Genomic DNA, 10,593 nt, shown 5'->3' with positions numbered 1-10,593 from the left:
GTTCTTCTTGAGACGAAGCCTCAATGTAATGTTCGTCGTGACCGCCCCTTTAAGTTTCAAAGATTCTGGTTGTCGGATTTATCCTTCCCTATGGTGGTTTCCCAGGCTTGGAGTCAGGCTTCTCATCTTCACGAAGCCATTTCTAACTTCGCTGCTAAGGCTACCATTTGGAATAGGAATCAGTTTGGCAATATTTTCTTTAAGAAGAATCGGGTCAAAGCTAGATTGAATGGCCTACAGAGGGTTATTGCTATTAGGCCTTCGAGTTATCTTTTGGAGCTTGAAAATGAGTTGATCAGAGAATTGGACATGATCCTGGACCAAGAGCATGAGTTGTGGGCTCTGAAGTCTCGGGTTAACTGGATGGTGCAAGGGGACCGTAATACGACGTTCTACCATGTTTCTACTCTAGTAAGAAGAAATCGAAACCGGATCACTGCTATTAAAAACAGTGTGGGAGAATGGCTCAACAGTGAGGAGGAAGTGATGGCTTTCATCCAAATGGGTTTCTGCAACATCTATTCTACATCTCACACTTTTACTTATAGGGAATCGGATCATTTCAGTAGGGGGCGAGGCTGCCTTACTGATGAGGAGAGGGATAGTTTAAGTTCCAGGGTGATGGATGAGGAGATAAAGGCAAGCTTATGGTCAATGAAAGCAAATAAAGCCCCGGGCCCGGATGGGCTTCACGCTGGCTTCTTCCAGCAATTTTGGCCAACTGTGGGGGAGTCGGTGTGCCGAGAGGTTAAGCATATTTTTGTCTCTAGGAAAATGCCAGAGTACTTAAACCGTACTAATATAGTGCTTATTCCAAAAATCAAAGGCCCTGAAACTCTTGGAAATTATAGGCCAATTAGTCTCTGTAACACAGTTTACAAAGTTGTTACAAAGATTATTGTGGCCCGTTTAAGGCCTTACCTGGAGAAGCTTATTTCCCCTTTCCAATCGGCCTTTGTGCCGGGAAGGAAAGGGATAGATAATGCAATTATTGTGCAAGAGCTAATCCATTCGATTAGTAGTAAGAAGGGTGCCGTAGGATATATGGCAATAAAAATAGATCTGGAAAAAGCTTACGATAAGTTGGAATGGAGTTTTATTCGAGAGAGGCTTATGGAGATAAATTTGCCGCAAGAGTTAATTGATCTCACCATGAGTTGTGTGTGCTCAGTTTCATCTTCTGTGCTCTTTAATGGTGGCAGCCTTGAAACTTTTTATCCGTCGAGAGGCATTAGACAAGGGGACCCCCTGTCTCCTTATCTTTTTATTATCTGTATGGACTATCTTAGCCATCTTATAGAGGAGAAATGTAGCCAAAAGCTCTGGAACCCGGTTAGAACATCCCAAGGAGGGATCCCTATTTCCCATCTCATGTTCGCTGATGATGTGGTGCTTTTTGCTAGAGCTGATCATGCAAGTTGTTCAACTATAAGGGATGTTCTGGATGAATTTTGCAGCAGATCTGGCCAGTCCATTAGTGAAGCCAAGTCTCGGGTTTTCTTTTCTCCAAATGTGGATAGAGATCAAAGGGAGTCTCTTTGTGACATTTTGGGTTTTGCCTCTACTCCAAGTCTAGGGAAATACTTGGGGATTCCCATTAAGCACACAGGTACATCGATGGATGTAAATTTTGTGTTGGATAGGGTCAAGCAAAAACTCGCGGGATGGAAGGCCAACCTGTTATCTCCGGCTGGTAGGGCTGTTCTGATCCAATCCTCGTCGTCAACAATTCCTTCTTATGTCATGCAATGTGCCCTCCTGCCTAGTAAAATTCTTGAAGGTATTGACCGGGTAAATCGAAATTTTCTTTGGGGTTCTTCAGATTCAGCCAAGAAGATTCATTGGGTGGGTTGGAATAAGGTGACTAAACCAAAAAATGAAGGTGGCCTTGGGCTGCAAAATGCTAAAGGAAGAAACACAGCATTGCTAGCAAAATTAAATTGGAGGTTTCACACTGAAAAGGAGAGCTTATGGGCCAGGGTTTTGAAAGCAAAATATTGCTCCAATCGTCGAATTAGATCCAAAGATCCGAATTGCCTTCCTTGCTCTCAAACTTGGAAAGGTATGAAAAGGGGAGCGGATTTGTTTCGTCAAGGTTCAAGATGGGTGATTGGAAGAGATAGTAACCTAAGTTTTTGGCATGATAATTGGACTGATAAGGGGTCTTTAAGGCAGCAAATTCAGGGTCCTTTGCCTCTGGGGGTTTCGGAGTGGAAAGTTAAGGATATAGCGGGCCTAGGAGGTTGGAAGTGGGAGCTGGTCCCTTTTGCTCTCCCTCAGGATTTGAAGTTGGAAATTCAAGCCATTCCTTACGCGCTTGCTGCAAATAGCATGGACAGGATAATGTGGAGGGATTCCCCGCGAGGTGACTTCAATATGAAAAGTGCCTATAGGTTGGTTGCCGGATTGGATCAGAATCCAGTTTACAGTGGGAATTGGATTTGGAAGCTGCAATCTCTTCCTAAGATTCAGTTTTTCTTGTGGAAATGCACCCACAACAGCATAGGAGTCAATGAATGTCTAGCGGCCAGGGGTGTGAATGTTGACCCATCTTGCCCTTTATGTAAAAAGAAGCCTGAATCTATCTTACATGCACTTCAGGACTGTGACTTGGTAAGGGTGGTATGGAATGAGTTGGGAGCATTGGGTGTTGATAGAGGCTTCTTTGCCTCCAATCTTGGGGACTGGATGATGACTAATGGGAAATTGGACATTGCCCTCAACCATTTCTCTCCCCCTTGGAAAATTATTTTCTCTTTTGCCGTATGGAATCTTTGGAAGAATAGGAATCAGGCTGTTTTTAAGAGGCGGCCTCAAAATTCTAATCTTGTGCAAGATATTATTAATTCTGCTGTGGAGTTCTTTCATTGTGCTGTATCCACAAAGCATTTTCAACCTCGGGTGACCATCCAAGTTCGTTGGGAAAGGCCTGACCAGGGGTGGATGAAGATTAACACTGACGGGTCATCATTGGGGAATCCAGGAAGGGCGGGTGGAGGTGGTGTCATTCGAGACTGGACAGGAAGATGGATTGTTGGGTTCTCAAGAAGAATTGGCATAACAACCAGCTTACTGGCGGAGCTTTGGGCCATCCGGGATGGTTTAATGCTTTGTATTGAGCGGAATTTCTCCAAGGTTGAAGTTGAACTAGACGCCAAGGCAGTTGTGGACATGCTTACAAATCCGCAGTATGACAATATGGCCATTCATGCCATTTTAGAGGACTGCAAGTTCCTGGTGTCTAAAATTCCACAAACCCGAATTAAGCACTGTTATCGTGAGGCCAACAGATGTGCTGACATGTTAGCAAGAAAGGGCACTAAGCTGAATGGGAGTTTGGCTATTTTTGCAAACCCACCGTTGGATATTCTTAATATTGTTGAGGCTGATCTCAGGGGGATTAGTTTAGATAGGCGCTGCCCTGTTTCTTTTGTCTCTGTTTAGTTTCTTTAGTTGTATCCTTTTGACCAAAAAAAGAAAGTATGTGAAAGAAAAAGCCACCGGCAAAATTTATTTTTCAGATCAATGGAGCGGGTAAAAAAAATGATAAGTAAAAAACGGAAACTATAAAAAAACAAAACAAAACGGGGCGTTCCGAGAATCGAACTCGGGACCTCTCGCACCCAAAGCGAGAATCATACCACTAGACCAAACGCCCTTGCTTGTTGTATATTCCCAATATAAAATTAATCTATACACAAACAACATATTTTTTCCCCACTCAGTCTCACCTCCTTCTAGGGTTTTGCAAACGTGTATAAAATCAACCTTCTGTCTTCTCAGCCAAGCCCTCGTAAACCCCTCTCTCTCTCAGAGACCTAAAACCGTAAGTCTTCCTCATCACTCAGATCCCTCTCTCTCTCTCTCACATTTCCGATTCACTTTTTTCCCATCTCGTGAATTATTTCCATTTACACGATCTTGATCTAATGTATTCGGTTTGTTTGAAAAAAACGGTACAGGTAAAGGTAAAAGGTAAAAGGTAGCAATGGCGACGGTTCCAGGGCAGTTGATATGGGAGATGGTGAAGAAGAACAACTGCTTCCTCGTCAAGGAGTTCGGACGTGGCAACGCCGGCGTCCAGTTCAGCAAAGAGCCCAACAACCTCTTCAACCTCAACTCCTACAAGTACTCCGGTAAATCTCTTCTCTTTCTTTCGTTCAATCACTATGTATGTGAATTTTTAGTACTTACTATATCTATAATAAAATGATGATGATGATGATGATGATGATGATGATGATGATGATGATACATAGGTTTGGCGAACCGAAAGACGGTGATGATTCAGCCAGGTGGCAAAGATCTGTCGGTGGTATTGGGGACCACGAAGACGAAGAAGCAGAACAAGCCGGCGGCCATGCTTCACAAGTCGGTCATGAGGAAGGAGTTTCCTCGCATGGCTAAGGCTGTTACCAATCAGGTAATTGAATCTTGATTTGGATTTAATTAGCTAGATTTTGCTCTTATTTTTTATTTGTTGGGTGTAAGTGATTGTTGGATGAGGAAATGGTGATTGCAATCGCTTGACATTATTTTATTGATTATTGGGTGAGTCCCAAGAATAAAAATTGATTAATTATGCAAGTATTTTTTTTTCTTGTGTTTTGTGTGTGATCTTTGATGTATGTATGTGTCAATTGTAGTTTTAGTTCTTTGCAGTGTTTTGATGCCCTGAAAAGTTTTTTGTTCTTTGAAGAATAAGCCACTATTTTAAATTTCGTTTTTAGAATGTTAATGACTGGTGCTTTTATTTGCTAAGCGGTGATGATCAGCTAACATATAAGAAAATCCCGCTGTGTGTGGGATTTTCAATGAAATACATTTGTTACGCTTGGCTTCTGAGCTCCCTTTTTCACCCAGGTGTGTTACGCTTTGAATAAGTAATTTGTTTTGAGTTATGTGTGTGATCTTTAATGTATGTTGTTTTAGTTCTTTGCAGTGATTTGGGGGCCAGTCTCTCTAAATTTGGTGTATTGAAAAGTTTTGGTTCTTTGAAGAATTGGCTGCTATTTTAAATTTCTAATATAGTATGTTAATGGTTAGTACATTTATTTGTTAAGCGGTGATGATGAGCTAACATGTAAGAAAATCCTGCTAGCAGTGGAATTTTCAATGAAATGCACTTGTTACGCTTGGCTTCTGAGCTCCCTTTTCACTAGGTGTATTATGCTTTGAGAGTGTTTGCCTATATGACCTACCGAGTTTTGTTTTATTTTAGTGTATGTGTCTCATGGATTATTTGGCGTGGTATAGTTTTTCTAAGCCTTACTTTCTCCTTGCTTCAGCTTATTTTTTTTAAGTTAAGTAGCCATTGGATTTAGCTTAGAATTCTGTCAATGATTGTTGTTTAGAAAATTTTCTCCTAAATATCATTATTCCTCCCAACTTCAATTTTGAGGTATAATGGAGATAGGGTTTCAATTCAAGTGGCTCTGATACCAGTATAAAATTTCTCTTCTTTCAAAAGCTTAAGGTCATAGGAAATAGTGAATTTAATTTGTTAACCATTATTCAAACAATTATTTGGCACCGTTGAATGATTTGGATAAGTAACTAGTTTTGAGTTTTTTGTGTGATCTATGATGTATGTGTTGATTGTTTTACATCTATGGTGATTTTTTTTTTGGGGTGGGGGGCGTGTCAGTCCAAATTTGGTTTCTTGAAAATTTCCTGTTCTTTGAAGTATCTTATATGATTTTCAATTTTTTTTAGTATGTTTATGACCAGTAAATTTAATAGTTAAGCGGTGATGAGCAGCTAACATGTAAGAATATCCTGCTAGCAATGGGGTTTTCAATGAAATTTTCTTGTTACGCTTGGCTTCTGAGCTCCCTTTTGACCAAGATGTTCATGCTTTGTCAGTCCAAATTTGATTTGTTGAAAATTTCCTGTTCATTGAAGAATCATCTATGATTTTCAATTTTTTTAGTATGTTTATGACCATTAAATTTATTAGTTAAGCAGTGACGAGCAGCTAACATGTAAGAAAATCCTGCTAGCAATGGGATTTTCAATGAAATTTGCTTGTTACACTTGGCTTCCGGGCTCCCTTTTTTGACCAAGATGTTTATGCTTCGAGAGGTGCCAATATGACCTAACAGTTCTATTTGCATTGGGCTTTCTTGTCAAGTGTTACGCTGTGTAATTTCTGTATGCTGGGGTGTGGTTTGAAATATTTTCTGTCCAAATTTGATTTTGTGCAAATTTCCCCTTCTTTGAGGTATCATCTATGATTTTCAAATTTTATTTTTATTATGTTAATGACTGGTAAATTTATTAGCTAAGCGGTGATGAGCAGCTAACATGTAAGAAAATCCTGCTAGCAATGGGATTTTCAATGAAATGCACTTGTTACGCTTGGCTTCTGAGCTTCCTTTTGGCCAAGATGTATTATGCTTTGAGAGGTGCCAATATGACCTAACAGTTCTATTTGTATTTGAGCTTTCTTGTTAAGTGTAATGGTGTATAATTTCTGTATGCTGGGGTGTGGTTGGAAATAGTCAGTCCAGATTTTGTTTCTTGAAAATTTCCTGTTTGAGGAATCATCTTTGATTTTCAATTTTTTTTAGTTTGTTAATGACTGATAAATTTATCAGTCAAGCGGTGATGAGCAGCTAACATGTAAGAAAATCCTGCTAGCAATGGGATTATCAATGAAATGCACTTGTTACGCTTGGCTTCTGAGCTTCCTTTTGGCCAAGATGTATTATGCTTTGAGAGGTGCCAATATGACCTAACAGTTCTATTTGTATTTGAGCTTTCTTGTTAAGTGTTATGGTGTATAATTTCTGTATGCTGGGGTGTGGTTGGAAATAGTCAGTCCAGATTTTGTTTCTTGGAAATTTCCTGTTTGTGGAATCATCTGTGGTGTGTAATTTTTTTTATCATGTTAATGACTGGTAAATTTATCAGTAGGCAGTGATGAGCAGCTAACATGTAAGAAAATCCTGCTAGCAATTGGACTTTTCAATGAAATGCACTTGTTACGTTGGCTCTGAGCGATCTCCCTTTTGAGCAGGATGTATACCTATCAGTTATTTGCATTGAGCTTTCTTTCTTGTCAAGTGTTAAACTGTGTAATTTCTGTATGCTTGGGGTGTGGTTGGAATGCTTGTAGTTGAAAGTGATTCAGTATATGTAAAAAGAAGCATTTAATTCTCTCCAAGTTCTGCTGTTAATATGGATTCTCATTATTAACCTCATAAATTTCTTTGTGCTGTAAATGAGGCATAGATGAGCATTGACTTTTATCATGTCACTTTTCTTTTTCTTTTGTTGAGAAATCTCTGATGTCTTAGAATTTTGTTTGAATTTGATGCCTAGGAGTTGAAGAACTGACTTTCAGCATTTTTTTTCATTGTTGCTAGTACCTAACATGTCAAATTGAATTTCGGAATTGATGTTTTCATTGCATGTTTCTATGTACTTTGAATTGCATGGGTTGAAGTTTGTTTTCCAAAATGTGCATTTAAAAGTGATGTGTTTGACTTTTTACTATTTGTTACACACATTCAAGAATGACATTATATTTTGTCTAAATGTCAACACTTTCTAAGTTGGTTGCTTGCCAATGATTGCAGGTTTCTGATAATTACTACAGGCCAGATTTGAAGAAGGCAGCTCTTGCAAGGCTTAGTGCTGTTCACAGGAGCCTTAAGGTTACAAAGTCTGGTCCCAAGAAGAAGAACAGGCAGGCTGTTAGGATCCATGGTAGGAAGTGAGATATGCTAGGGAACTGAGTTGTCTTGCTGTATTTCTTTGGTGGTCTTTCTTAGTTTCTCTTCAGTCTCAACGAAAGAGTTAAAATTTTCATCTATATTAATCATCTGAATGTATTCAAAAGACCTACCCCTTGACCAAAAAGGGAAAACCCAGTTTTTTGACCTAGTACGGCCTTAGTTTGTTATGCTTCGACTTACTATGTAATTTTGTGGAACGTTATTGGTAATTTTGTAGTGGGTGTACTAGTGTTGCTTTGTCAATGCTGCTAGTGATTGATATGGAATTCATATCAATACATTAGCGTGAAATGATGGCTCAAACCTGCAACCGAATTGTGCATTCCAGCTTCTACATTTGTGATGAGGTGAGCTGTAGAATGTGGTTTGCATGGTAGGTTAGGAGCTCCTGCCATTGCATACATGTCCACGCTCTGAAAATTTATGGCACTGGGTTTTCATGGTACCCAGCTTTTTTTGTTTGTTACAAAATGACTTGGATTGCATTGATGCAGTCATAAGCAACGCAAGATGTTCGTTCGAGACTGTGCGTAGCCAACATAAGCAGTTACACACCCCTCCAGCCAAAAGCTTTTGACATGGATATCTAGTCTCATCAATGATTCACAAATTACAATTTATTTAGGTAGCAGAATGTGATTTATGTTGTGTCCCTTCTGCACGGGACAATTATTAATGTCACTTATAATGGACACCAATTTTAACCGTTATTATGCAAGGGAATGATTTGGCATGTCCAAGTTGGACAGTCAACCCGCTGTTGGCTTCTACGATGAAAATTGTGGAGGTAAAGCAATGTTTACACATCACTGTTATCAAGTTCAATTGAATTGGAATTCATTTGTTCCACGTTTGAGTTTTCTCTGTAGTTGGGTGTCTACTGTTGCTGCAAGGTTCTTGTACTTAGAATCCCAAGCACAAACATGGTATGAGTTTAAAGTTGATGGATTGGTTCGAAAAGCTTGACGTTGGCTGTACCAAATCGTCCAAGCTTCCGTGAGATCCTATCCTGCTTTCGATTTCCATGCCATTTTAATAAGTGTTCATGGGAAGGGCAGGTTGTGGACTGCCATTTATTATGCACAAGTCAAACAAAGCAAACGGAGTTGCATTAGCAAAATTTAAACTGATGACCTGTAAATCCTATCGTAAGAAACATTATCTAGGATTAGTACATCTACCGTCACAATCAAAGAAGGTTTGGACTCTGGGTCTCGAAGATTGAAGGTTTTTAATTGGGTTGAGGTTGTGGGTTTCTGATTCTTTGATCGAAGACCAGTGTGTTTTTGTGTGGGTTTCTAATCTCCGAAGGGTGTGTTTCTGGGAAAGGAAAATAGATTATAAGATTATTTTAATAAGATGTACTTCAAAAATAACGAATGAGATGTATGGTGTGTTTTAAAAGGGAGTTGTAAAAATAGAAAAAATGATTTTTTGGAGATGAGAAATTGAGAAACTATACAAAACTCAATGTGAATGCTTTAAGCTATATTTTTTCAATTCCTTAATTGAACAAAATAGCAAAATTGGATTTGTGGTCACCATTGCCTCAAAATAGCAAAATTGTGACCAATAATTCATGCACCCATTGTATTGGAAATCTTTTTATGTTTTTCCTATCTGCCATTTGCTGTAAACTAGTGAAATAATAGATCGTCGTTTGCAATCTAAAAGAACGTAAGGGGAAGGAGATAAGTTGTTTGTGATTCCTATGTCATCCAAGAGATGAAACACTTCTTATTATTCAAGAATTGGAAGATGTGCTAAGCTCCTTTCAAAACTAAATTTACTTCTTTTAAATTTTAAGTGTTGAATTTTCGTCTCATTGTTGAAGCAACATCCTAAATTGCCCCCATAATTTGATCCATACCAATCTAATTTTTTGATGCTTTTATCCTTTTTGGCTTTTGAGGAGGTTCCACCTTGAGGGCGAAAACATGATTGAAGAGTTGCCATAAATCATTATTATCACTCATAGTATCACATATCTCCAAAGTTACTTCACTTTGGGTGACATTGGTTTAGGAGTTTTCATCACTCATTTCTTTTTTTTCATGGGTTCCACCACCTACTCTCTTGTTTGGTTTGATTTTTGTTTTCAATTATCATAACTCATCATTTAACAAAATTGAGAATGAGTAGTGAGAATGAATTTTGAGAGTTTTCAAATATTAAGAGGATTTTGTTAGGACACACATTATTTTTCATTTTTGGAAAAGTTTTTCTCGGAATTGAAAAAGTATTGATAACTTTTTTAATTTTCGAGAAAATATTTTCAAGAAAATATTTTCAAGAATAGATGGTTTAATGTGTGCCTTAAGAGGCACACATTAATCGGACCCATATTAGAAAAGTGAATTAAGTCAGCAAAATAATAATAACACACAGAAAAGTGGGACCCACACAACTAAGTTGTTTATATCAAATCAAAAAGAAGTAATGAAGCCCAACGGCTATTTGAGGCAGTAGATGGAACTCACTAAGTTCACTCTAACAATAGAAGCAAGAAAACCCCATACTTATCTCACAAGACTTCATCTCTCTCGCCTCTCAGTCTTTCACTTCAGGTAAGTCTCTTTTGAACCTCTCTTTCGTCTAGTTCTTGGCTTCAGACCTCATGTGCGGGGTTGTCTCATCTCACTTTGTTCATCTCTCTCGGTCTTCCATCTCTCTTGGTCTCTTGGAGCAACAAATCCACTCCATCTCAGATGAGTGTCGTTGAACCTCTCTTCAATGTTTTCCATAAAAAGCCCACTAGAGTTGAATTAGTCCACTGTTACCTTTTCCATAAAACTCAACCAATTTGTATTAGCTTGACATTTGTTCCTTCATCCACTCATTTGCTTTAGGT

General features: G+C 38.7%; 1 protein-coding gene and 8 non-coding genes across 9 annotated transcripts; 8 read left to right on the top strand and 1 right to left on the bottom strand.

The window, feature by feature from the left end:
- Positions 1 to 3,586: 3,586 nt before the first annotated feature.
- TRNAP-UGG (transfer RNA proline (anticodon UGG)) lies at positions 3,587 to 3,658 on the bottom strand. Its single transcript has one exon. It is a non-coding gene; the product is annotated as a tRNA-Pro (tRNA).
- A 57-nt stretch (positions 3,659 to 3,715) lies between these two features.
- Positions 3,716 to 7,985, top strand: LOC112010769 (large ribosomal subunit protein eL28y). The gene is made up of 4 exons (XM_024043128.2): positions 3,716 to 3,826; positions 3,963 to 4,136; positions 4,260 to 4,423; positions 7,584 to 7,985. Exons 2-4 carry the CDS (start codon positions 3,989 to 3,991, stop codon positions 7,722 to 7,724), a joined length of 453 nt encoding a protein of 150 aa, XP_023898896.1. The 5' UTR covers positions 3,716 to 3,826; positions 3,963 to 3,988; the 3' UTR covers positions 7,725 to 7,985.
- Positions 4,759 to 4,850, top strand: LOC112010800 (small nucleolar RNA R24). Its single transcript, XR_002882791.1, has one exon. It is a non-coding gene; the product is annotated as a small nucleolar RNA R24 (small nucleolar RNA).
- On the top strand, positions 5,060 to 5,151 carry LOC112010804 (small nucleolar RNA R24). Its single transcript, XR_002882794.1, has one exon. It is a non-coding gene; the product is annotated as a small nucleolar RNA R24 (small nucleolar RNA).
- LOC112010801 (small nucleolar RNA R24) lies at positions 5,744 to 5,835 on the top strand. The gene has a single exon (XR_002882792.1). It is a non-coding gene; the product is annotated as a small nucleolar RNA R24 (small nucleolar RNA).
- On the top strand, positions 5,961 to 6,052 carry LOC112010798 (small nucleolar RNA R24). Its single transcript, XR_002882789.1, has one exon. It is a non-coding gene; the product is annotated as a small nucleolar RNA R24 (small nucleolar RNA).
- LOC112010797 (small nucleolar RNA R24) lies at positions 6,285 to 6,376 on the top strand. The gene has a single exon (XR_002882788.1). It is a non-coding gene; the product is annotated as a small nucleolar RNA R24 (small nucleolar RNA).
- On the top strand, positions 6,601 to 6,692 carry LOC112010803 (small nucleolar RNA R24). The gene has a single exon (XR_002882793.1). It is a non-coding gene; the product is annotated as a small nucleolar RNA R24 (small nucleolar RNA).
- On the top strand, positions 6,916 to 7,006 carry LOC112010799 (small nucleolar RNA R24). The gene has a single exon (XR_002882790.1). It is a non-coding gene; the product is annotated as a small nucleolar RNA R24 (small nucleolar RNA).
- Positions 7,986 to 10,593: the final 2,608 nt, after the last annotated feature.

The sequence above is a fragment of the Quercus suber genome, unplaced genomic scaffold (genome assembly GCF_002906115.3).
Source record: "Quercus suber isolate HL8 unplaced genomic scaffold, Cork oak 2.0 scaffold_277, whole genome shotgun sequence".
Taxonomy (NCBI): domain Eukaryota; kingdom Viridiplantae; phylum Streptophyta; class Magnoliopsida; order Fagales; family Fagaceae; genus Quercus; species Quercus suber.
The sequence above is the reverse complement of the archived record's forward strand: the minus strand, read 5'-3'. Positions and strand labels throughout refer to the sequence as shown.

Bases quoted from the DNA above. Each gene is read 5' to 3' on its own strand.
- LOC112010769 (XM_024043128.2), top strand. From the start codon at position 3,989: ATGGCGACGGTTCCAGGGCAGTTGATATGGGAGATGGTGAAGAAGAAC. The intron at 4,137-4,259 runs GTAAATCTCTTC...GATGATACATAG, and splicing joins CAACTCCTACAAGTACTCCG to GTTTGGCGAACCGAAAGACG. The intron at 4,424-7,583 runs GTAATTGAATCT...CAATGATTGCAG, and splicing joins CTAAGGCTGTTACCAATCAG to GTTTCTGATAATTACTACAG.